The 26,269-nt window shown below is 52.2% G+C and overlaps 1 protein-coding gene across 1 annotated transcript; it reads left to right on the forward strand.

The window, feature by feature from the left end:
- The first annotated feature begins 24,896 nt into the window (after positions 1-24,896).
- Positions 24,897-25,865, forward strand: Mc3r (melanocortin 3 receptor). The gene has a single exon (XM_042699309.1). The coding sequence runs from the start codon at positions 24,897-24,899 to the stop codon at positions 25,863-25,865; it is 969 nt and encodes a 322-aa protein (XP_042555243.1).
- The last annotated feature ends 404 nt before the right edge of the window (positions 25,866-26,269 follow it).

A 26,269-nucleotide genomic window follows, 5' to 3' on the forward strand; every position in this document is an offset into this window, starting at 1 on the left:
AAAAGAGCTAGCAGACAAGCTAACGTGTGCATTGTCCATGGCGCTTCATATGAGCAGTTCATGGAACTGTGGGTGTGTTCGTCCAGGGCAGGTGTGTGGAGGACCCAATGGCGGATGGCTCTGTAGACAGATGTGTCACCACACATATTTGGGGGGCTCTAAATGCAGCCCCAGGCAGTGAGCACAGAAAGGGAAAGCTCAAGGCCTAGGTTAATGCCCCAGAACCTGAGATACAATGGGCTGGGAAGGTGGCTCAGTAGTAGAGTGCTTGCCTCACATGCATGAGTCCCTGAGTTTGATTCCTCAGCATCACATTAGCAGTAAAAAGCCAGAAGTGGTGCTGTGGCTCAAGTGGTAGAGCGTTAGCCTTGAGCTGAAGAGCTGAAGGACAGTGCTCAGGCCCTGAGTTCAAGCCCCACAACTGACAAAAAAAAAAGTGTCAGCCCTGGGCCTCATTTAATTCACTGATTAATGAAGGAATAGGAGACATGACTCTCTCTCTCTCTCTCTCTCTCTCTCTCTCTCTCTCTCTCTCTCACTCACTCACACACACACACACACACACACACACACACACACACACACACAGTCTGTCCCCAGGGAGGTGGTTAATTAGATTCCATTGGACAAAATGCATTTCCATTTCTTGCCATTCTCTACAATTCACTGAGTGATGAAATAGCTCCAAGGCAAAAAAGGCACAGATCACTCAGTAGGGTGCTCCAAGCAACTCCCCCTCCTCCCCCTCCCCCTCCTCCCCCTCCCCCTCCCCCTCCTCCTCCTCCCCCTCCCCCCTCCCCCTCCCCCTCCTCCCCCTCCCCCTCCTCCCCCTCCCCCCTCCCCCTCCTCCTCCTCCTCCCCCTCCCCCTCCTTCCCCTCCCCCTCCCCCTCCTCCTCCTCCCCCTCCTCCTCCTCCTCCCCCTCCTCCTCCTCCTCCTCCTCCTCCTCCTCCCCCTCCCCCTCCCCCCTCCTCCCCCTCCCCCTCCCCCTCCCCCTCCTCCTCCTCCTTCTCCTCCTCCTCCTCCTCCTCCCCCTCCTCCTCCCCCTCCTCCTCCTCCCCCTCCTCCTCCTCCTCCACCTCCTCCTCCTCCTCCTCCTCCCCCTCCTCCTCCCCCTCCTCCTCCCCCCTCCTCCTCCTCCCCCTCCTCCTCCTCCTCCTCCTCCACCTCCTCCTCCTCCTCCTCCTCCTTCTCCTCCTCCTCCTCCACCTCCTCCTCCTCCTCCCCCCTCCTCCTCCCCCTCCTCCTCCTCTTCCTCCTCCTCCTCCTCCACCTCCTCCTCCTCCTCCTCCTCCTCCTCCCCCTCCTCCTCCTCCTCCTCCTCCTCCCCCTCCCCTCCTCCTCCTCCTCCTCCTCCTCCTCTTCCTCCTCCTCTTGGCACATTCCAGAGTCTTTCACAATTTTTCCCGACCCAGTTTACTGAATGAGCGAACGCAATGGTGCAGGCAGAGCAGCAGATGAACTCTCGCCAGTTCTTGGAGCTTTCTCTGTTCCTTTTCTCTGTTGCATAATCTCCCGCGCTTCCATGAAGCTTCTAGCCGCCCAGTTCTTCCATCCCCCTGAGGACGGAAGGCCCCATTGTCAAATCTCCAGTAACCATTTAAGCTGGCCAAGGGCTCTCTCTCCCTCGCCCAAGCTGCCTTTCCCATAGGAGCTGCAGGCAGTGGGGAGAGAGGATTTTAGGGGACCCCTCACTTTCCCTTCACCCCTCTCCTCTGGCCCTGGCAACCTGGAAGGCACGGCCTGAGCTGAGCCCTCTGCTCGGGGATGCGGGGCCTCCCTGGCCTCCTCCCCCAGCTTCATCCCCCTCCACCCGGCAGTCCTCCACCCCCACTGGTTGATCACCAGCTCTCCTGGAACGCAGGGAAGGCCGGCGCGTGCCCGGTTTGGATTCACCTCACTACCCATCCCACAAGCAGTTCTTTTCCATGTGTGGGGACCTAGAGAGTCAACCCAGGGCCCCGGGCACGTGAGGAAAGCAGTCTACCTTCAGTGCCCCTCCCCACACCGGGCCTGGTCCGTCCCAAGTCCAGCTCGCACTTGTAGCGCACAAGGGCGGTCTGCCCTGTTTGGAGATCCTCCTCACCCACCGGTGGGGGACCTTGGTGCCACACCAGGTCATCCCACACACAGAGGTCAAGGACGCTGCAACCCTCCAGCAACACCCAGGACCTCAGTACCCCCACACCAGGACGCCCCACAGCTGCCTGCTGTGCTCAGACGCAGAGGATCCGAGAGCGCCCCGCCCACCCTGAGCAGCGGCTGGGCTGAGTCCGCCACGCCTGGAGAGCCTTCCTCCCACCCGAGAGACCAGACGGCCCCAAGGCCCAGGCCCGCCGCCATCTCCACTGCATCCCTAGCAGATGCAGCTTCCTGACAAGACCAGCGGCCCCAGGGCTGAGACGGAATCTCACATCTTGGACCAACTAGGTGCATTCTGGCTTGGATAAAGTCACTTCTGTTTTGGTTTTTTTTTTTCCCCCCCCAATCTTGGGACTTGAACTCTGGGCCTGGGCACTGTCCCTCAGCTCTTCAGCTCAAGACAAGCACTCTACCACTTGAGCCACAGCTCCACTTCCAGTTTTCTGGTGGTTCATTGGAGATAAGAGTCTCATGGACTCTCCTGCCTGGGCTGGCTTTGAACTGTGATCCACAGAACTCAGCCTCTTCAGGATTACAGGCGTGAGCCACTGGCACCCACCGGATGAAGTCACTTCTGACCTGAGCAATATACTGCCCCCGCCCTGACCCACACTACACAGACCCACCGGGTTTGCTGCCACTCAGGCTCCATCATTCTGTTCTTCTGTCCTTCTGTCGGTGAGTCCCTGTACATTGCACTTGGAACCGTCCTGACTCCTGATGGACACACAAGGAATGCATGTTTCTGCCCTACTTCATTGCTCAGGGAATTCACGCCTCTTGTGAAGTCCTACTTTGGAAAGCTGAGCCGCTCCCCTTCTCTGGCAATTTTCCTCAAGTAAAGGCTCCCGCAGACTTAAAGAACTAGGAGGAAAAAAAAAAACTCTCAGTTGAACTCAAGAGCAGAGCTAGGGCTCCGTCCTTGGGCCTGGGCACCACTTCCATGACATTCTCCTGCCAGGGGTGATGACTTTCGAGAACACCGAACCATTCTTCCTTTCAGGTAAACACTCACCAGCAGCCCGCCAACAGTTCTAAGGATGCTCTATGCTGATCATACGTCTTCGGGGATCCAAGTGTGTCACCCACCTGCCATAGCCCCAGTCCTTATCCCCGAAAGGAGCAGCAGAGACTGAAAGAATCTAGAAAGAACAAGTGCAGAGGCCGGGCATTCACAAGCTCAACCCCAGGAGCGTCGTTGGAAGTTCCTCAGAAAACTTGCTCTCTCATGTAGGCTTTGACTACACGGATGCATCTGAGATGCAGAGTGTTTGCTATGGAAGGCCACAGGAAATGGTTCTATTACTGTGGAACTGAGTTATATAGGTAGACACCCAAGCAAGACAGAACAACAGTGTCGGCCATTGTGGGTTGGACTGATCTTAGATGAATGTCAATGTAGTTGTTGATGAACCAAAAGCTTTCTCGGTCCTCCCTTCCCTTCCTTCAAACATCATTTAAAATGACAAGGCAACAACTGGGCACTGGTAGCTCAGGCCTGTCATCCTAGCTACTCAGGAGGCTGAGATGTGAGGATCACAGTGCAAAGCCAGCCCTGGTAGGAAAGTCCATGAGACTCTTACCTCCAATGAACCACCAGAAAACCAGAAGTGGTGCTGTGGCTCAAGTGGTAGAGCACTCACCTTGAGCTGAAGAGCCGAGGGATAGCGCCCAGGCCCAGAGTTCAGGCCCCACACCGGACAAAATAAGTAAATAAATATTGTGAAAATGAGCAAATGTGGAGGCGTTGTGTAGCGTCCTGCCTCCTTCTCCCCCTCCTGGAGCAGGGCCGAGGCAGCCATGTTCCCCAGGAGTCAGCCGCACTCCCGTCATGTTCCGCAGAGCCCGCAGCCTTCTCCCAGCCACCAGGAGCCTCCCCTGCTGCTCACCAACAATTTAGCAATCAGCAGAGACTAGGAAATAAGGGCCAGAGAAGCAGTGAAGAAGAAGGAACGGCAAAACCAGCAAAAGCAGGAAGAAAGATCACAGGGGGGCTGATGGCCCGTGGAAAGCCTGCTCAGTTCACCTCGGAGCTTCTTTTCAAGGGAAAAAGGTGTCCACGTCCTTGGGTTTTAATTACGGCAAATCCTGTGCTTCCATGAGTGTTCGATCCAGGGGGGAGTAGAGTTGGGGGGAGAGGAGGTGTCTGGAAATGAGCACCCCAGGAAGAAACATGGCAGCACTCTGGGACCTAGAACCACAATCTGCCTGCTATCGTTGACAGGGTTTCTGGTCCAGAGTATGTCACCCAGCACCAACTCCCAGAGCTCCTCAGCAGCCCTGAGTCTATTTGGAGACTCTTTTTGTTGGTGGTGGTGGTCATGAGGCCTGAACTCTGGGCCTGGGCACTGTCCCTCAGCTCTTCAGCTCAAGGCTACCACTTGAGCCACAGCACCAATTCCGGCTTTTTCTGCTTGTGTGGTGCTGAGGAATTGAACCCAGGGCCTCATGCATGCAAGGCAAGCGCTCTACCACTGAGCCACCTTCCCAGCCCTATTCGGAGATGATGGTATTAGTTCTGTTTAGTATTTTTGCTCTCTTCAACAACTTAAAGATAATTTTAGAACAATTTTTGTTTTCTCACTCCCCTCATTCACTCTGTGGCCTTGGGACACGGAGGGGGTGGGGGGCTTGATCTCAGCAAGCTGATGCCCAGCACTGAGCATACACCGGATAGGAGCCCTGGCAGAAAAGTTCACAGCTGTCCCCCAAAGAATAAGCAACTGGTACCTTGTTTCACAGACAAAATAAGTGTGGCTCAGCTCAAGTTGTTTGCCCAAAGACACAGAGCTAGGAAATGCCCAGTTGTGGGAATCTGAAGCCATATAAGATGAGCCCAGAACCTGCACGTTCAGCCATTAGTGTAGATCAACGCCAGGTCGAGCATCACGCTCTGTGCTAGCGTCATCTCATCGTGTGGTCAGGACCTCAGAGCTCCCGCGTGAGGGACGTGCCGCTGGGGCATGCCCATTGTCCAAAACGTGTGGCACAAGGCAGGCAAAACCTGCACTGCTCTATTCCTCACCCTCCAATCCCACTCTTCTTTTCTTTGAGCCTTCCCTTTTGGAAATAAAAGAAAGGGAAGAAGTGAAAGGCAGGCAGGCAGGCAGGAAGGAAGGAAGGAAGGAAGGAAGGAAGGAAGGAAGGAAGGAAGGAAGGAAGGAAGAAGGGAGGGAGGGAGGGAGTGGAAGGGAAAGTGAAGGAGGGGAAGGGAGGGAAGAGGAGGAAAGGGGAGAAAAGGGGAGAGGAGGGAAGGGGAGAGGAGGGGAGGGGAGGGGAAGGGAGGGGAGAGGAGGGGAGGGGAGAGGAGGGAAGGGGAGAGGAGGGAAGGGGAGAGTAGGGAAGGGGAGAGGAGGGGAGGGGAGAGGAGGGAAGGGGAGAGGAGGGGAGGGGAGGGGAAGGGAGAGGAGGGGAGGGGAGAGGAATCCTAGCACAATGGCTCAGATGGCACACACAGAGCCAGTTTCTCTCTCTGCTCCCAGAACAAAGGCTCCAGGAGAAAATATTCGTCCTTGAAGCACTTAGCTCTCACCCAGCCATTCCACTTCATATGATACTGGCACCTGTTTTTGTCAACCAATGTTCTCTTAAATAATGAATTCAGCAAAATGCAAAAGAAAACCTTCATGGCCAACCCTGTAGAACTCTGAAGGGCACTACAGGTTGTAATTTTTATACTTTTGCCAATAAATCAAGCTTTGCGGCTGTGCCTACTCTTAACAAAATCTTCCCACAAAGCAAAATAAACCCAGCTAAATATGGACTGTGGCACAAAGTCAGGTGGTCAGCATCAGAGCCTGCGGGGCTACCGCCAGGCCAGGGCCGCAGAGCACTTGCCTACCGCCAGGCCAGGGCCGCAGAGCACTTGCCTACCGCCAGGCCAGGGCCGCAGAGCACTTGCCAGGCCCCATCATGTTCAGTACAGGACGTCTCCTGCTGCTACCTGTTCTCTAGAGCAGAGCGAGGTTTGTGCCTCACAACCAAGTCCAGTATTGTGTGGACACCGCACGTGACTTGTGTTTAACTTACACAGACTCAACTATGCTTATCCTGTGAAGTCGGAGAAAGAGGAAACACCCCAGGGGCTCCTAGGAGAACCAAGAGCCTGGGCTGCCCTTCCCTGTGGTGGGCTTCTATTCCCCAGGCCTCTTGGTGGTGGGGGCCCCTTAGGGTTCCTTTGTAACATCCCTTTTTAGGGGTACTGGGGTTTGGGCTTAGAACCTCCCTCTTGCCAGGCAAGTACACTACCACTTATTACCACTTATGTCATTCCTAGCCCTTTTCAGATAGAGTCTCACACTTTTGCCCTTGCCAGCCTCAAACTGTGAATCTCCTACCTCCCCCCTCCCCCCCCGGCTCCGCCACTGCAAGTCACCAGATGCCAGGCATGCATCGCCAGGCATGCTCTGCTCTTCATGTCTTGTCAGCATTTGACTCTCCCAGAGGGGCTTGTCCACAGAGAAGCTGTTCAATCCATACACGCGTCACTTAGATTCCAGTACCAGGCTGTTGTAGACGCTTTGTGGGAACCCGGCTGACTATGGGAAAGGGACATCTTCCAGCTTCTCCATGACACGGCTGTGCCCAGAGCCAGGGCTGCCAGCTGAGAGCTGCTTGGAGAGTTCCTGCAGAAACTCACCAAAGCCGAGGGCAGCCCAGCTGTCCCCCGTCCCCCTGTGCCTCTCCCTCTCCCAAACTGAAGGTGGACACCACCGGTACTGCCCACCAATAAACTTCAGCCTGAAACACCCAGCCAGCCGCAGCCCAGGAAGAAGAGAGAAGGGACAGCCTTCTGCGTCCTCCCCACCCACCCAGGGAACAGCTCATAGTGTGTGAAGCTAAAGTTCACCCACAAATGGAGACCTCTCGAAGCGAGACGCCATATTTGGCAGGAACTCTCCCTCAAGGTGGGGGAAAGCCTTTACCAGGACGTGTGTCCCACAGGGACAGCTCCCTGCCAGGCACTGAGCCCTGAAGCCTCTGGACCAGCATCCTTCACAGCCCAGGGCCCTCCCCATGCTCCCTTCATCCTCCACCATCCCCTGACACCAACGTGGCTCCGTCTGCCAGGCCGGGCTCAGGTTCTGCATCCCCGTTCTGTTCCAAGACCCTCAAAGTACCTAGGACAAGGAATATCACTACTTCTTGTAACAAACGCCACCATCACACCAGCAAGTTCCAGGCTGGGCTGGCACTGGCCCCTTGTGTCCCTGCTCCCCAGCCAGTCTTCCCTGCTGTGGGGCAGCGGCGCCCATGTCTGGCAAGCCCTCTGTGTCCCACAGCTTATTGTTGCTGTAATAATCAACTGACAAACAGAAAAGGTTTCCTTGGCTCAATCCGTGAGTCCTGCCACTTGCAGGCTTGTGGTGAGAGAGCACGGACAGAACAAAACTCCTCACCTGGTAGCTGGGAAATGAAAAACGGGGAGTTCCACAATCCCCTTTGAGGGCACCCCCCCCCCAATGACCTAAAGACCTCCCCCTGCCTCTTAAAGTTTCTACCACTTCCCAGTAGTGCCACCCGCAAGAAACCACACTGACCCACCCGGACATTTGGGGTCTACTTCATACTTAGACTGTGGCACCTACCAAGTCAAATGTGTAGCCAGGAGTCCCTGGCTGGGCCAGATCCACAGATAGCTGAGAAGCTCTGTCCCAGCCCAGGTCAGCTCCCATGTGAAACTGAGAGGCACAGACCCCACCTCCCCCCTTAATAACACCAGCATAATGCACCCAGAAACCTCGCACTCCGAACAAAGCATGCTAATGCCAGCCAGACAAAAGAAACACAGGCACAGAGGGAATCTAGGGGCACCTAATTTATGGGTGATGACAAAAGGAATAGAACAGTAACATCCCAGGACTGGTTTTGTAACCGGCATAGATAGCCCTGATTACCATGGAGAAATTTCTCCTCATCATATCTCCTTCAGCCAGACGAGCAGCAGCGAGGACTCAGAGCATCGGAGGACCGCTCAGTACCCAGGAAATTCCTGCCTTTTATCACCATCTGCCACCATTGCCTCAGAAAATGGACTTGGAGAAACAAATTGATTTTTGGTTGTTCTTTTTTTTTTTTTTTTTTTACCCTGAGTTTCCAATGAGATTCAGACAAAGGAAAGAAAAATGTTCTTGAAAAAGGGGGGGAAATGACACAGAAAAAGTACAGTCAGGAAGTCCAATCTGTTTTCCCCAAAGGTCCAGTAATTGAGTTGGCTGAAATAAACAACAAGAGACAGATTAGCAGGAGAAAAATCTATAACAAGTTAGTGTATGGGGTCACGGGTTTCTATGACACTGGAGTCCTCGGCTGGAAGCCCCAGGGACCCAGGGTGAATGGCGAATTCTCATGCTTTTGTTCAATGAAGCCTGGGCGGCCAAGCAACAAGTCAGCCATGTTGAATATGGTTGGGTAAGTGAAGGCGGAACATGAGCCCGCAAAGCCTGTCCAGACTCTCCTGGGCCTCCGTGTGGCCTTGCTTCCTTCTGAAGTGGTGGCAGGACCTTTCTAGAACAAGGGTTGGCAGCCGGTGATCAGACACAGTCAGCTGGCAGATTTCCTTATGGCCAGCTCCTAGACAGAAAAGTAGAAGAAAATCGGGGTTCAATTCTAGGCTTTATGGCTGGCTTTGGGGAAAGCTTTAGCTTATATGACTCACCCGGAGGGGAGAGGAATTCTGGTTCCTGAAACTTGCTTCAAGAAAGAATGCGGAAATGGCTTTGGGGGTGGGCGGGGTTGGAACAGGGAACATGAGGGAAAACTATAAAAGGAACGAAGGACAAGGCACAGGACGCAGGAGAAGGTCGGAAAGAAACTTCTGGAACTTTGCTTCAGGGCATCGCTCTCTGAGCAGCAACTGCACCTCTGGTGGCCCTGAAATGCTGATAAAGATGGCTTCCTGTTTCCTCTTTGAAAGTCAAGAGATTAAGAAGAGACATCTCACTGTATTTGACTCTGGTGCCCTGCATCCTGTACATACATTTCTCTAATTTGGGGAGGGGAGGGGAAATAACAAAATGCTGAAGCAAGGACACAGGTTGAGCCACTGTAACAATGGGATATACAAGACACTATGTTGAAAACGAACTTTCCAACTTGGGAGGGGGGACAGGGGGAGGAGAGGAGTTGGGGAGGTAGAGAAGGAAGGGATAGTAGGGAAAAAACAAAGGAGGAGGGTCACAATGCTCCGTAGGAAATGGACTCATTACCTTACTCATGTAATGTAACCCCTCTGTACAGTATCTTTACAATAAAAAATATTAAAAAGAAGAGACACCTTTTTGAATATCTCATTTTCAATGTGCCGCCAACTCTTACGCTGAATTTTAAGCAGGGATATTTACAGTGGCTGGGAGTTTTTGTTCTGCTCTGTTCACTTCATTTGAAAAACTGAGAAAGTGAGAAAATGGAAGATGCCAGAACCCAGAAGTTGAACACAGCCTACATGGGCATTTTCTACGGTGTTGTTTCAGCACCAGGACGGTAACACACCCCTGCCACTCTCCATCCCAGGTCTTATCACAGGTAACTGACACGGGTTAGCGGCCCTGACCCAGAGGTGTCAATTCCGCACCACAGCTGGAGCAATGTCTGTACTGGTCTTGAGCTGCCCACTTCACCCACGTGGAGAGGTTTGGGGGTACGGAGTGGCTGGTGAAGAGACAAGACATCACAAATACTTTGGCCTTAAGCTACAAAGTTACATCAAAGACCCAAGAAGAAAAGCCTAGGGAGTTTTTGAATTAAAGAAAAAAATAAAACTAGACACAAAAGGCCACACATCATACCGTCTCACTGACTTGCGATGACTAGAAAAGGGGAAAAAACAATCCCTAAAGACAGGAAGTAGCTTTGTTGTTCCCAGGGGCTGGAGGAAGTGGTAACAGACATGACTCCTAATAACTATGGGACTGCTTCTTGGAATTTTTTTTAATGTCTGGGAATTAGATTGTGGTGACAGTTGTACAGTACCATGAATTTATGAAACACCATCATGAGTTTTAAATTGGGTAAGGAATTAGACCTGGGATCTTAGAACTAGGAAGGCAAAGGCAAAAGCAAAAGAGTCTTGAGTTCAAGGCGCAGCTTTGTGGATCTGCAATGTAGAGGTTAGGAAAAAAGAAAGTTACAATTCATGCCGGCACCACAGAACCGTTTGACCCCTTACCCCTTCCCTGTCCCAGCCACCTTCCTAGAGACAATAGATTGGGTCCACCAAGAAGACCAGCAAAGCCCAAGAGGAACCTCCCATAATGGGAAACTCCAACAGGAAGAAGCTTGTACTCCTGCTTTGAGATTTCTCGTGCCCCTCTGCTTCTCTGGTCCGTAAAGACTGGCTTGAAGACTGAAGAAGGAATGTAGTCACATTTGAAGATAAGAGGGAGGTGAGGGGAGTCACCGCTGAGTGGGGGAGTCACCCCTGAACAGGTGAGTAAGAATGCAGAGACAAACAAGCTTACGACCGAAAACGTGAGTCATGATCTGGATAGACTTAGCTTTTCTCCTATCTAAAAAAGTAAAGGGGAGAAAAGATGTTCCCCAAAGCAAAGGCTGTATTCCAGGGACCTCGAGAGACTCTAGCAGGCTTGGTCCCCATGTTCACAGAGCAGGTGCTCCTGCCCACCCAGGACGGGCAGACAGTACACGGGAGATACCCTCCCCCGCTGCCTCAAGCCATGGAGCTCCTGCATGTACTGCGTCCTAACCCATCCTAACAGATACGAAAGACAAAGTGTCCAGGCTGCCCTCTGCTGGCGTCTGCTTTTACTTTAACTTAGAGCTGTTCCCATGCTCACTACCTATCAAGCCAAATCACCCCAAACCACCCCCCCACCCCCCCCATCCTGAAGGTGCTCCCACGAGCAACAGAAGGAGAAAAATTGTGGGCTTTGACCAGAAACAGACGTGGGTTCAAATCTCTGTTTTCTACTTAGCCACCATATGACCTTAGGAAGTTCTCCGTGTGCCCATCTTCCTCAGGAAGCACACTGATGTGATCACGTGCACTTGGCTGGTGGTTTGGAGATGACGAGCACTGTAAGCTAAGGATGCAGGGGACAGGGGAGCTAAATACAAGATGGCCACAGCATCAGCGCAGCCGAGGTGCTGGGCAGAGTAAGGGAAGGGTGGGAAGGGACGGGAGGGAGACAGCGCTGCTTCCCATAAGACCTGCCCTTCTCTCAGTACTGAAGCCATGCACTTACCACATTTCCATGTGCCCTCCTTGAAGAGAAACAGGGATTTCAGATCTGGAAGTTAGCTGAGCATGTGAAAGCCCTCTGGGCCATCACCTTAAGTGAGGGCGATTGAGGCGATAATCTCAGGGGTGCTGTGTATGTGGGGACCTTGTGACCCAAAACAGCACAATGTGATGCCAAAGCACCCAGGCCTGTGCTAGTCTCCCCATAATCCCGCCACTCTTGCCTAATCCTAAGCAAAGCACCAGACATGCATGGCTTGCAGGGGCTTCTACAAAACACCAATGCTCCCCCGAAAATGGCCCAGGTCATGAAAAGCAAAGAGAGGGTTCAACCCTACCAGCTCAGACGAGGGTTCAACCCTACCAGCTCAGACAAAGGGTTCAACCCTACCAGCTCAGACAAAGGGTTCAACCTACCAGCTCAGACAAAGGGTTCAACCCTACCAGCTCAGACCAAGGGTTCAACCTACCAGCTCAGACAAAGGGTTCAACCTACCAGCTCAGACAAAGGGTTCAACCCTACCAGCTCAGACAAAGGGTTCAACTTACCAGCTCAGACAAAGGGTTCAACCCTACCAGCTCAGGCCAAGGGTTCAACCCTACAAGCTCAGGCCAAGGGTTCAACCCTACCAGCTCAGGCCAAGGGTTCAACCCTACCAGCTCAGGCCAAGGGTTCAACCCTACCAGCTCAGGCCAAGGGTTCAACCCTACCAGCTCAGGCCAAGGGTTCAACCTACCAGCTCAGACGAGGGTTCAACCTACCAGCTCAGACAAAGGGTTCAACCTACCAGCTCAGACAAAGGGTTCAACCTACCAGCTCGGACGAGGGTTCAACCTACCAGCTCAGACGAGGGTTCAACCTACCACCTCAGACGAGGGTTCAACCCTACCAGCTCAGACAAAGGGTTCAACCCTACCAGCTCAGACCAAGGGTTCAACCCTACCAGCTCAGACAAAGGGTTCAACCTACCAGCTCAGACAAAGGGTTCAACCCTACCAGCTCAGGCCAAGGGTTCAACCCTACCAGCTCAGGCCAAGGGTTCAACCCTACCAGCTCAGGCCAAGGGTTCAACCCTACCAGCTCAGGCCAAGGGTTCAACCCTACCAGCTCAGACAAAGGGTTCAACCTACCAGCTCAGACGAGGGTTCAACCTACCAGCTCAGACAAAGGGTTCAACCTACCAGCTCAGACAAAGGGTTCAATCTACCAGCTCAGACAAAGGGTTCAACCTACCAGCTCAGACGAGGGTTCAACCCTACCAGCTCAGACAAAGGGTTCAACCCTACCAGCTCAGACAAAGGGTTCAACCTACCAGCTCAGACAAAGGGTTCAACCCTACCAGCTCAGACAAAGGGTTCAACCCTACCAGCTCAGACGAAGACACAGTGACATAATACAATGGGCCATCTTAGATTGAAGCCAGGATCAAAATGAGGACACGACTGAGAACTGAGTGACCGCTAAACCAAGTCCAGTGTTCAGTCGGTAGCCGTGAACCACTCGCAGAGCCCCAGGCCTGCGGTGCTGAGTGACAGGTCAGCAGCCCCGGGGAAGACAGGACCAGGCTGCCGTGGTCATGCAAAGTTAAACTACTCCAAGTCGTGTAAGTGGGCTTTGAGAGGACACCACGTCCCTGCGGGGATGCTCTGCGTGGATGTCAGACCTCATCGGTTATAAAGCGCACCCCAGTCTTCCCAGCCATGCGGGTAGATGAGCTGTCTCTGTTCCCTGCTGTCTACTTGTCCTTGGACAGTGATGAACGCTGCCCCCACTCGTCCTGACCATTCACACAGGCTTCCAGCCACCGGCAGATCTAACTGGGGCCTTAGTCACAGGAAGTGCAGAGCCAGCGCTCTTCCCCCCCCCCCCCCCCCCGCCCCCCGTGTAACACTGTGAGAGGTGACAGCACCAAGGATCATCACCCCACCCCCACACCCCCACACAGCACCGACAAGGGGTCAGCTCCCCGGAACCCGCGGGGGGAGACGTCTGTCCCTGCGGCCAGGCCCACCTCAGGTCGGCACGTACCCCGTTCTGCTCTGTGGTCAGGGGAGGCTACTCCACTCCAGCCTCCCTCAAGGGAGGCATGTCGTCCCCCTGGCTGACCAGGAGCCCGCAGCTGTGATGAGCTGTGAGCTCATCTTCCCATCCAACTCACAGCCACCATCCAGCCCGGCCACCTCCGTCCAACAGGGACCATTCTCATGGACTGCGTATGCTCCAGAGGTGCCCCAGGCCGGTGAGGCCTCATCCTTCAACTTCTTCTACCCAGATCTGCCTTCCTTGTCTTCCTGCTCATAGCTACTGGTCCCTAATGAGCTAACTCCATCTCAGCATCTGCAGAGCTCAATCGCCTTTCTGGGAAGATGGGACAGCCATTCATGGGCTCCTTTATCTGGCTTCCCAGGCTTGCTTTCGGCTCGAGGAGATCATGTGACCCCAGCCTAGACCACCAGACATTCATCATAATTGCACTAAGGGACAGAGAGACCTTAGTGGGAAGTGGGAAGCGTTTCTGTCTTCATCTCACAGGGAGAGTCCACGGGGTGGCCTGCTATGCTTCCATTTTCTTCCTGTCACAAACCTGTTGGATGGAGCTGCTGTCCTTAGACTGTCAGGTGACTTACATGCAAGAAATGCCAAGACTTGTAGGACTGTGACTCCAGCCCTGCCCAGCCACTGTCTGGTGTAGCCACACCTCACGTCTACCTAAGACATCAAGACATGTGCGGGGGGGGGGGGGGGGGGGAATGTTTGCATGGGCCACAGTGCGGTATTTTTCCGTTATCTGCCAGAAGCCATACCCCAATAAGAGTGAAGAAGATGGAGGCCAGCATTTATTGAGTAGCTACTATCAATCAGTTCCAGGCTGGGTGCTCTCCAATCCATCTCATCTAACGTGCACAAAAACATCACGAAAACACATTTGGGGGCCTTGGTCTTCCTGGCTGGACTCACTGACTTGTTCTTATCATCTAGGATAACCACAGGCATCCACTCCTCTGATCATGGATAGTAAACCGGGAACTCCAGGCTGGAAAGCAAGGGCCGGTCTCAGAGACATGACATTGACAGATCTACTGGCTCAAGAGCACCAGCATTCACCACGGGTGGGCTGAGCCCTTCTCTTCCTGGCCTCTCTTCCGCCTCCTGTCGGGTAGCTTTCAAAGCATCCACACAGTTCTTGTCTAGAAATATCTGAAAACACAGGAGTGCATTGTTCTGCTCAACTTCTATGTAGCAGGTGCAGGTCTAGAGAGTCAGTAGCCACTCTGACCCCACATGAAAAGTAAGAATCAGTCCATTGTGAGGGGGAGGCTGGGAAAGACGCTGAGGGAGAGGCACCTGCATCTAACTCCATGAACGAGAACAGTGTGAGAAACGCAGGAGAGACTGTACCAGGACAGCAAGAGTAAGTATCAGGAAAGAGAAACAGGACCGCTGCAGAAGATGACAAAACAGAAAGGCAGAGGGGACACTAGGACAGAGCCTCCATGTCCCCCGGGGGACAGAGATGTGTGGAGAGCATGAGGGAAGCCAGGCCAGCCAGACATAGCTGTGACACGAATCCACAACTTCCACAAGTCTCAGACCTAGCATGGGACCTGGGGGGAGGGTGGACATGGGGAAGGGTCAGTGGCTTCCCTGCTATGTCAGGCCTACGTCAGAGAGCAACTGTCATTCCCAGAGAGGATCAACTAAGTGTCATCTTGACAGCGACCTTCCTATGGCAAGAATTCACTGTCAGGGGTGAGAGCAGGCCGTTGTCTGAGGGCCAACTCAAGACATGCACCTGGGCTTTTCTGCTAAAGAGCGTGGATTTCAGGGGCTGCCGGAGTAATCCGATGGCTTTAGCTGTTTTCAAGTGACCCGAATTCAGGAAATCTCTCCAACACTAAGCCATGTCCAGAGACTTCAACTCAAGGAATGAGATTGCAGCCAGAGAGTTCTGAGTCACTCAGCCTCTGGTCTCCACGTGTAGGCCTGAGACTCCCTGCACAGGTGGACGAGGAGGGGGAAGAGGTTCTGGCTCAGGTGAGCTCAGAAGCAGCAAGAGATCAGTAGTAGGCAGCTCCAACCTGGCCAACACAGGTGAGCTGAGAGTTAAAGCAGCCCCCGGAGGTCAGGACTTGAGAGGCCTGAAGGACAGTGGCCCGGGTGCCGGAGGGCCTCTGCACACACAGTACCCAGCCTGCGGCTCCCCTTGGGGAGCTCCCTCCGGTGGCGGCATTGGGGACCTGCTGCCAAGCACAGCTGGGAACCCCAGTGAGCAACACACAAGCACACACACACACACACACACACCCTCCACAGGGTGAAGAACTGAATCCCTCTGTTCCCTACCACTGCTGCAGAACTTGGTGGGTCATTCATTCCCTCCCTATCAGCCACACCGGGAGACGCCCCCAACGGTTGTCCCGCAGGAGGAGCCCATGGAGGTGCCCCGGGGGAAGTGGGAGCTTGCCTGGCCCGTGGACCGGAGAGCGAGGCGGGCTCATCAGAGGCTTCTCTTACACAGAGAATAGCCACTTAAAGGCAGAAGCAACACGGATGTGGCGACGTCACCCTCAGCCAGCCCCCAATGCCAGGTCACATACAACGCCAACACCAGGTAATCCTCCTCAATAGGACTCATGCAAGAAGACCAGCCTGTGCTGAGCACAGGAGCAAAAGTACGGACATTGAACTCTCCCCGCAGTCCACAGAGGAGCAAAAACACACAAGACTACACGGGATTAGAACTTCCAATCAGTGGATTAGAAAGATAGGAAATATAGAAGAAGAAGTCAGCATGACACCTGCAGAGGCCAGCAACCTCATGGTAACAGACATTCAAAGAACAGGAAGAACCCAGAGTCATAAGAACGATCAAAGAAATAAAAGAGAACGTGAATAGAAAGATGGGTGAAATCAAAGGATATATAAACAGACAGCTGAGCTGGGAGAACTCAGCAAAAATGCAAACAAACAGCTGAACAAAGAAAGGAAAGGAAAACAGTACAGGATATGAAACAGGAACTAGGTAAAGATGTGGGAATCTTGACAAAGAATCAAACTGAAATTCTGGAGATAATAAGTCAAGTTTTTAAAGCTCAGTGGAAAGTCTCTCCAGCAGAGTGGTCAAATTGAAAGCAGAATATCAGGAAAACAGCAGATACGTTAACAGAAACCTTAAAGCAAAAAAGAGCATGGAGTGATGTATTTTAAACACTGCAAATAAATCCCTTGAATTAATACACCCAGAAAATTTACTATTCATAACCTGAAGACAAATAAATATGAATTATCGGACTCAACATTGCAAAAATGGCTACACTATTGGGAGAAAACTAAACCAAAACCTAAAGAATACAATTCGCACCAAAATCCCAAAGTTAGTTCTTCACAGAAAAAAGAAAAAAAACTGTCTTAAATTCATATTGAAGCACAAGAGATCCAGACATAGACATATTATGACAGACATATTATTTTTTTAATACAGCATAGTATTGGCACAAATAGAGACACAAAAACCAATGAAACAAAACAAGACACAGAAGTAAATCCGTGCAGCTATACACATCTGGACTTGGGGATTTGTTTGTTTGTTTGGTAAGGAAGTATAAGGAAATATCTTAGAGAAAGGTTGTACTGGGAAAACTAGATGTCCATAGGTACAAGGCTGAAACTAGATCTCCATTTCCCAGCCTGTACTAACATCAACTTAAACCAGATTGAGGGTTTTTAATGTAAGGCCCGACCTATTTAAAATTACTACAGAAGAGAACTGGGAAAACACTGGGGTACACAGGCATAGGCAGTAACTTCCTAAATGGAACTCTAATGACCACGCAAATAAGAACAAAAATGGATTAATAGGATTGCATTAAACTAAAAGGCCTCTGCCCGGTTTTCCCCCCAACTTCCTGCTAGCTAAAACAAGGAGGCGCTGGGGGAAGAAGACACCACTGTGTTCTCTGTCGCTGGAACTAGGTTCGAACTCAGGGTCTCATGCCTTCCTGGCCTGCTTGCTCACAGCTGGCGCTCTACCCCGTGCGCCACACCTCCAGCCACACTCAGGCTGATGATCGCCTCTTGGTGTGACGCTCAGTAAGTTGCACAGACCTCTGCGCCTGCGCATTCTCTTCTGTGAAGCAGCGGTGCTGATGGCTCTGCCCTCTGCCTTGTGTCAGTGCAGCAACTCATCTCACTTCTGGCCATGGAGAGGTTAGCATAAAGCCTGGCACGCAGTAAGCCCACCATGGCCATCACTTCTAGCCCATGCATGCTCAGACATGAAGGGTTGGCCCAGACCTCTTTCATTGTCCTTACACCTGCTTCGGTGCCACCAACAGGAGCCCAAGGCTGACCTCTCCCCCCGACAGGACACTGCCCACCCACTGGACAACGCACACTGTATCAGAAAGTAGCTGCCCATCTACAGCTGTGCTCCCCAACCGCAGCCTAATCTTGACTCTCACAGGTGTTCGTGAAATCACAGGAAGGATCTGTAAACTGAGCCAAAGCATAACAAGTATTTTGATTCCTTTTGTGTACGGGGTGCGTCAGTGAGAAGCAAGGTCTGTTAATTCAGTCTCCACGGAAGAATTTCAACCAAAACAACCAGCACACATTCAAAAGGGAACTCTGTGGAGAAGTAGTCCTGAAAGCTGCACAAATGAAAATGCAATTAGCCGCGCCAGCCCTGCAAACACCCGACCCTCGCTGCTGGCATTCCGGCCCTGCTCTGCCAATGTTAGCTGAGGAAGAATGGAAAGATCTTTCTTCTGGCCTTCTTAATGCTGAGCCATGGCAAACCAGAATTACAGAAATTCTCCTTTTTATTTACCTTTCCCTTCCTCTGGCTTGGCTTCACTTTAATTGTGAATTTAAGAAAGCCAAGGTTTGGAAGGAAATAAATTATCTCGATTTCACAGATATGGGAAGGCTCTTTTCTCCTTGGTGCATTGAAGACACACTCTGAATGACGATTACCTTCATGCCAAAGGGGTCTTTCTCACGACCAGAATATTCATTTATTTATCAGCTGCAAATGTCAGAGGAGACATTCAAACACTAATAAGCAATAAAAAAAATATTAATGAGGTGGTGGATACATCTCCAGCCAATTAATTCTCAGCAAAGGTGCCAAAATCAGACTCTGGAGAAAAGACAGCCTCTTCAATAAACAGTGCCAGAACAATTAGCTATACACACATGGAAGACAGAAACTAGACCCTTATATCTTGTGCTATACAAAAATCGCCACGAAATGGATCAAAGACCTAAGGAGACTTGACACTCTGCCACTACTACAAGAAAACAAAGAGAAATTAATTCAAGGCATTGCTATGACAGTTTGGTCCTAATTCCAAAAGAAACAAGGGCAAAAAATAGACCAATAGGGTCATATCAAATTTAAAAAATCTTCTGCACAACAAAAGGAAATCAAGAGTGTGAAGACACAACCCATAGAATGCAAGAAAATATTTACCACCTCGACAATTACAAGGAGGTTTCACATCATGATCTACCAGAACTCAAAAACCACCATGCAACATAAGAAAAGAGTAGCCCAATGTTAGATAGGCAAATGAACTAAAAGATCTTCTTTGCAGAAGAAATACAACTGAGGCACTCAAAACTAGAGTAAGAGGTCATCCTCAAATTACAATGCTGGCCATGGCATGAGGAAGAAGAATTCTTGTCTGCTGTTGGCAGGAACGGGGTAGGAGGGCTCATTAGTTCCACCACCATGAAGAATACCATCACTATTCATCAGAAAATGAACATACATCTATCATGCCATCCAGATAGCACCCCTGGGGACTCGTCCAAAGGAAACAGACACAGCACACCAGCCAGACAACTGCATTCTCCTGTTTATCACAAGATTACCAACCACAGCTAATGTATGGAATCAGCCCAGGTGCCCAACGATGGATGGGTAAAGAAAAGATTATATGTGTGTGTTTTATAATCTTTATACATACATATCATATATATATATAGATCACCATAATGTATATCATCTCTCTGAGCATATATATACATATATATGTATATATATATATATGTGTGTATATATATATATATATATATATATATATATATATATGTGGAGAGAGGGGAATAAAGCCTGTCATTAGCAAAATGGAGAGAAAAAGGATATTATGTTCAGCGACATAAACCAGACAGAGAGTGCTTGGAGTGAAATTTGGACTTGCTTCCAATTCACAGCTGGAGGGAGAGAGGGAGAGAGTGCAGTTACTGTACTGAGAAAACCATCGGAGGCCCCACACTGAATATCCATGCCTGCCTCCAGCCGTCCTCCGGGCTTCCTCAGCCCGGCTGATTCAATATTCTTGTCATCAACCATTGTGATTTTTTTTTCTCTTTCTTCAAAGCCTTCCTTGCTATTTTATCTCATTGACTGCTCTAAATCGCACCTCACACAGTTTTTACTTTCCCTCTTAGTTTCTTGTTTGTTTGTTTTAGGAAACAAAACGTAACTTTAATTTGTGTGTGTGTGTGTGTGTGTGTGTGTGTGTGTGTGTGTGCTAGTAGTGAAGTTTGAAGGCAAGGGCTTGTGCGCTTTCTTGGCTTTGTCCCTCATGGCTGGCCCGCTGCCTGATGAGCCACATCTCCACTTCTAGCTTTTTGGCTCTACCTCTTGAGCCACATCTCAAAGTGCAGTTCTTTAACGGCTAATTGGAGATAAAGAGTCTCACAGAACTTGCTGGCTTTCAAACTGGGATCCTCAGATCTCAACCTCCTGAGTAGCTGGGATGAGAGGCTTGTGTCACCAGCACCTGGCTTAAAATTGCTCGTGCCTCATAAAATGACTGGACTAAGGGAATATGCCAGAGTCTCGGGGGATGTCTGGGATGGTTTCTACCTGTCAGTCAAGTGCACCAACGTCAAAGGTTCAACCTTTCTCAGGTATTTTCTCCCTCTCGCGAGGAATGGGTACATTGTGTTTGCTCTTCAAGTCCCCCTGGGAACTGAGAGGCTGGACCCTACACCCTCTCCCCCACTGCTCTCTGGGTGATATCTTTTAAAACACAAAGTGTTTGACTTGGATGAACTCTAGCTCTTGTCGCTTGTGTGCTTGAGAGCAAACTAAAATCTTCTGAACCCTGCTGGCCTGGCAGTGGGGAGCTGGAATGAGGAGTCAGCTGGTATATGAAAGTGGAAAGAAAGCTATGAAAATAATTTGACATTTCAGCTGCATGGTGGAGGATCCAGTCTACCCGGCAGAAGATTGAAGAAGAGCTTTCTGGGTGCAGTGACCATCTGGTTGGGTTCTCTACTAATCCACTGTAAATTCCTGTTACAGTTTATTATCACAGATTCAAAACAGGACCCCCCCATATGCCAGCACCATATGGCAAATACTGACAGTGATGGTCATGCCGTGCCATTATTAAAATAAAGCCAATTCACTTATAGAGGATTCGATGGAAAAGCAGGGCCAGCCGCATCTGTGCAGCTTCCTGCCAGAAAGAGAGGCACTGTGTTCAGAGAAGAGCAAGTTGGCACCACTTAGGGACAGCGCTAAGGACACAGCTCCAAGAACCCATGCCATCTGCTCTCCTGAAAGGAGGCATAAGCCAGAAGATGGAAGGGAAGAGTGGTACTGTGTGTACAGCCCAGGCCAAGCAAAAGACCTGAGAGGCCATGAGTTTCCCTGTGCAGGTGACACTGGTGTGTGTGTGTGTGTGTGTGTGTGTGTGTGTGTGTGTGTGTGTGTGTGTGTGTGTACTGGGGCTTGAACTCAGGACCTAGGCACCTACCCTAAGCTTTGTCACTCAAGGCTGGTGCTCTACCACACAGAAGCCACATCTCCATTTATAGCTCTTTGCTTGTTGATTGAAGATAAGAGTCTCACTGGCTGGTTTTGAACCTCACTCCTTAGACCTCAGCCTCCTGAGTAGCCAAAATTACAGGGGTGAGCCCCCTGGTACCCAGCAACACTGGAGGTCCCAGATATTGTAGCTGTACTTTAAATGGATCCCTTCCTGGGCCCCCCCCTCCCCAATCTGGAAGAGTAGTGACTTAGTACCATAAATGACACTGAAAATAAACCCGAGTGGTATTGATTGCTCAAGTCTCTCATCCAAGCCTGAGATTCACACCCACATGCGTTTTTATCCAAGCTGAATCTGCCAGGCAGGGAGACTGTTTACAAACACTGATAACACTCTGGAATTCTGCCCACTCTCTCTCTCCTGAGTTTAATCTTTTTTTTATTCTTGTCAGCCTAACTGGAAAAAAAAATAGTGTTCAAATCTCACTTTGATTTTCCTCTCCCTGGCTGTCCATTTTTTCCTCGGTCTATTAGCCATTTGCATGGCCTATTGCATTAATATTCAGACAATTTGCCCCGTATTCTGAAAAGCAGTCATCTTCTTATTAGTGTGAGAGAGTTCTTCCCACAGAGGACCGAGGAACTGGGTCTGTGGCAAGCATTTCCATCCTGTCTTTTGGCAATATTTGTGGCACTTCTGTTCACTAAATTATGGATTGTCCATCTTGAGAAGGTGGTCGACCTCTTCATGGTTTCATAAATGTGTCCGTATGCAAGGGCTGTTCCTTCTAAATCCCTGCTGAGATGGAGGGGTCACTAATCCACCTGCTCTGTGTGTGTGTGTGTGTGTGTGTGTGTCGTACAAGCTGAAAGTGACCCCATGTTTGATGAATTTATATGATCCTTCTACAAAATCAAACCTGACATGAACCAAGGATTAAGCTGACTTCCCAGCCCACCACCTCGTGAGCAGACCAGCTGTTGAATTCTGACATTTGCATTTTCTAGCTTGAACCATCTTCCCAGTATTAAGAAGGAAGTAGGAAAGTTCCCTGGTGGCCTCCTCCCGCACTCCCATGTCCAGCCTCAGGTCCCAGATCCTCCCTCCTAAGAGCCTCCCTCCTCCCCTCTGGCTCCTCCCTGCTTTAGGCAGGTGTCTCAGCTTATGGGGCTCCTTTCAACCCACTTCCCACCCTGCAGCCTGTCTAAAATCTCAGGTCTTCCAGCCCCACCTCCACCCCAGTTCCCCCACCCTGTGCCCTCTCCCGAAACAGCCCCCTCCAGACACTCCCGAACTCCTACATATGCTAAGGAGCCCTTTGGGATCCCAGCTTTTGCAGGACTTCCCTGGCTCTGTTTCTGCAACTGTTCCCCGGTTCCACACGCTGGGCAGAGCCAAGTGCTGTCTGTGCCTCACCACCCTCGATCCCCCTGGTGAGGACAGCAACGGTAGCTACACGCGGCTGCCCTTCCAGAAGCTGCACACGCTGGTCCAGAGTCTTCCCTGAAGGGTCTGGGGCTGTGATCTGGTAGCTGAGGTGGGGTCTCCACACCCATGTTCTGCGGGTAGTTCTCTGAGTCAGGGGCCAGACCCAGCATGGCGTGCACCCCCTTCCCAGAGCCCTCTCCTACCTCCACCAGCCCCCTCACACACCCCGCACCCCCTCTTCCTGGAAATCAAAACCTAGACCCTCCCGCTGTTAGTGTCAGCAGCTAAGTTAACCCAAGCAGGAACGTGCAACACGCCTTGGACTTCAGGTGGTTCTAGGGATTGAAGTCAGAGCTGCACACCTGCCCTGGGGGGATTCTACTGCTGAGCCACACCACCAGCCTTGCTTTTTGCCAGTTTCATTTAAAACAAGGCGTCTCTTCCTTCCCCCAGTGTGCCAGACTCCGGTCTGCTTTCTGGCAGGTAGATGTGGCCACAGCCAGCCTCCCTCTGTTGAGATTAGAGTCTCAGGGATGTGTCTACCCTGACTTGACTGCAACCACCAGTCTCCCAGGCTTAGCCACCCACTAGGTTCAGGTGACAAGACTGTGCCTCAGGGTGGCTCTTTGGGTGCACTTGCACCAGCATCTGAGTCTCTGATGTCGTTCCTGGAGCTGAGAAACACATGGGACAGATGGCTGACATCTCCTCCCCGTGAAGTCCTGGCCAGTCCTGACCTCCAGGTCGGAGCCGCCTCGGCCCGGTCCACACACTCCCGAACGCATGACAGGCAGTGACGGACTCTCAGGAGCCTGACTCCAGCGTGGCAAGAAGTTCCCCTGCGGCTTACACCCTGGTGAACAGCGCCACGCCTGCACTTTGGTGAGCAGAGAAGCCCTTGGGCGGGGCCAGCTTCGCTGCTGTCGTACGTTCAAAGCTGCCCACCCACCTCAGCCTCAGCAACCACCTCGGAGCCCGTGGGCCGCTGCCGACACAGCCCAGACCCCACGCACACGCACACGCACACACACACACACACAAGGCTCAGAGGACGACTAGCGTTTCTTAGCAACAAGTTCTTTTTCCATCGAGGCGTGCACATTGTTCTTCAGACAGAGCACGTTACACACTCAAAGGTCTGACCGCAGTGGGATTCTTCTAGGCATTGAAAATCAAAACTCACTTCGTTGCGTTCTTTGCTCTCTTGAACCCAGCCTACAATATCTACAAACTACTCTCCACGGTAGTCTGGGGGTGGAGGGTGGGGACCCATCTCTCTTGCTCACTTACATTCCCTACACCCATCAAGCACCTGACACTAGCAATTTTTTAAGTGATCGCACCAACACACAGACGAACGGACACAATTTCCCTGACAGATCCCAGCTGCTGGGCCTCCACCGCAGAGGACCCCTCTGGCCAGCAGAGGGCAGCAGTCTGCTTCCTAATCTCCCTGCAGAACCCCAGGAGCCCGCGACCCGCTGTCAGTCAGACAGGTGCCTGATGCTCAGTGGTCACTTCCCAGCACTGAACATTAAGTAGGAGTTGTTTGCTCTCCGACAACGCATGAAACCTGAGCTCCACCCCCCCAACACCCCTCCCCCTTCACTTCTAGCGACAGGTACCTCGTAACTGCAGCGGCCAGTGGCAGATTCCCGGCTCGCAAGTGGGGAAGTGCGAGGAGACAGAGAGGGTCGGAGAGGGTCCGGCTGATCAGAAGCCTCTGCTCACCGCGGCTCCGCCTCTGCGTGCGCGCCGCTCACTCTCCTCGCTCCGCGTCTTTCCATCCCGTCTGACTCTGTCTGCCTCACTTGTCTCTCTTGCTTTCTGTGTTGGTGTCTCTGTCTCTGTGTCTGTCTGTCTCTCACTGTTTCTACCTCTGTGTCTGTCTGTCTGTCTCTCACTGTTTCTCTGGGTGTGTGTGTCTGTCTCTCTTTCTCACTGTTCTTTCTGTGTCTGTCTCTGTTTCTGTCTCTTACTATCTGTTTCTATCTCTGTCTCTTTCTCTGCCTCTCTGGCTGCCTCTGTTTCTATCTCTGTCTGTCTATCTGTCTCTGTCTATCTGTCTCTGTCTGTCTCTGTCTCTGTCTGTCTCTGCCTCTGTCTGTCTCTGTCTCTCTCTCTGTGTCTGTCTGTCTGTCTCTCTCTTCTCCTTTTCCTCCCTCCCTCCCTTCCCCCTTTTTCTAGGGGAGACCAAAAGCTAAGCCTAGCCTGAACAAGCATCCACAAAAGGCATCTGGAGGGGGACGGTGTCTTTTTTGCTTTTCTGGCGAGCAGCCCTCGTTCCCCGGGACCCCCAGGGCCTCCCCCAGCCCACGCCCGCCCCGCAGTGAGCCATGAACGCCTCCTGCCACCCGCCCTCTGCCCACCCCACGCTGCCCAACAGCTCAGAGCCCCCGGCAGCCCCCGCCTTCAGCAACCAGAGCAGTGGCCGGTTCTGCCAGCAGGTCTTCATCAAGCCCGAGGTCTTCCTGGCTCTGGGCATCGTCAGCCTTCTGGAGAACATCCTGGTGGTCCTGGCGGTGGTGCGGAACGGAAACCTGCACTCGCCCATGTACTTCTTCCTCTGCAGCCTGGCGGTGGCCGACATGCTGGTGAGCGTGTCCAACGCGCTGGAGACCATCATGATCGCCGTGGTCAACGGCGCCTACCTCACCCTGGAGGACCAGTTCATCCAGCACATGGACAACGTCTTCGACTCCATGATCTGCATCTCCCTGGTGGCCTCCATCTGCAACCTGCTGGCCATCGCCGTGGACAGGTACGTCACCATCTTCTACGCCCTCCGCTACCACAGCATCATGACGGTGAGGAAGGCCCTGGCCTTGATCGCGGCCATCTGGGCCGGCTGCGGCGTCTGCGGCGTGGTGTTCATCGTCTACTCGGACAGCAAGACGGTCATCGTGTGTCTGGTCACCATGTTCTTCGCCATGCTGCTCCTCATGGGCACCCTGTACGTGCACATGCTCCTCTTCGCCCGGCTGCACGCGCAGCGCATCGCCGCCCTGCCCCCCGCCGACGGCGCCCCGCCCCGGCACTCCTGCCTGAAGGGCGCCGTCACCATCACCATCCTGCTGGGCGTCTTCGTCTTCTGCTGGACCCCCTTCTTCCTGCACCTCATCCTCATCATCACCTGCCCCACCAACCCGCACTGTGTCTGCTACGCCGCCCACTTCAACACCTACCTGGTGCTCATCATGTGCAACTCGGTCATCGACCCCCTCATCTACGCCTTCCGGAGCCCCGAGCTGCGCAACACCTTCCGGGAGCTGCTGTGCGGCTGCGGCGGCGTGAGCCTGGGCTAGGGGAGGGGAGGGACCCAGGCGGCCCCCCATCCTCCCTCCCCCTCCCTCCCCAGCCTAGCCCAGATGCCCAGAGAGGTGACTGAACCGTGTGTTCACAGCCTTGAAGTGGAGGAATCCCTCCAGGATGAAGGGAGGAGGACTCTGTTCATTCATTCATTCATTCCCATGCACCCAGGGTTTGTATGCCTGCCTGCTCATTGCTTCATACCTTTTGTGTTTCCAGCCAATCAGACAGGGGGTGCGGGGGGGGGGTGCAGGGGGCTCAGAGCTCCCCCCCACCAAAAGACAGCTAACAGCTCCCACCTCCAGCTGTCAGAAGCCAGGAGAGCTCTGCACTGACTCCGCAAGAGACTTGAGTTTGGCTGGAGGACGCTATTAACAACCAAGCAGTTACCCAAAGGCAA

This window comes from Dipodomys spectabilis, unplaced genomic scaffold, assembly GCF_019054845.1.
Source record: "Dipodomys spectabilis isolate Male_0828 unplaced genomic scaffold, ASM1905484v1 ptg000240l, whole genome shotgun sequence".
In the NCBI taxonomy this organism is placed as follows: domain Eukaryota; kingdom Metazoa; phylum Chordata; class Mammalia; order Rodentia; family Heteromyidae; genus Dipodomys; species Dipodomys spectabilis.

Excerpts from the sequence above, each read along its gene's own strand:
- Mc3r (XM_042699309.1), top strand. The coding sequence starts at position 24,897 with ATGAACGCCTCCTGCCACCCGCCCTCTGCCCACCCCACGCTGCCCAAC.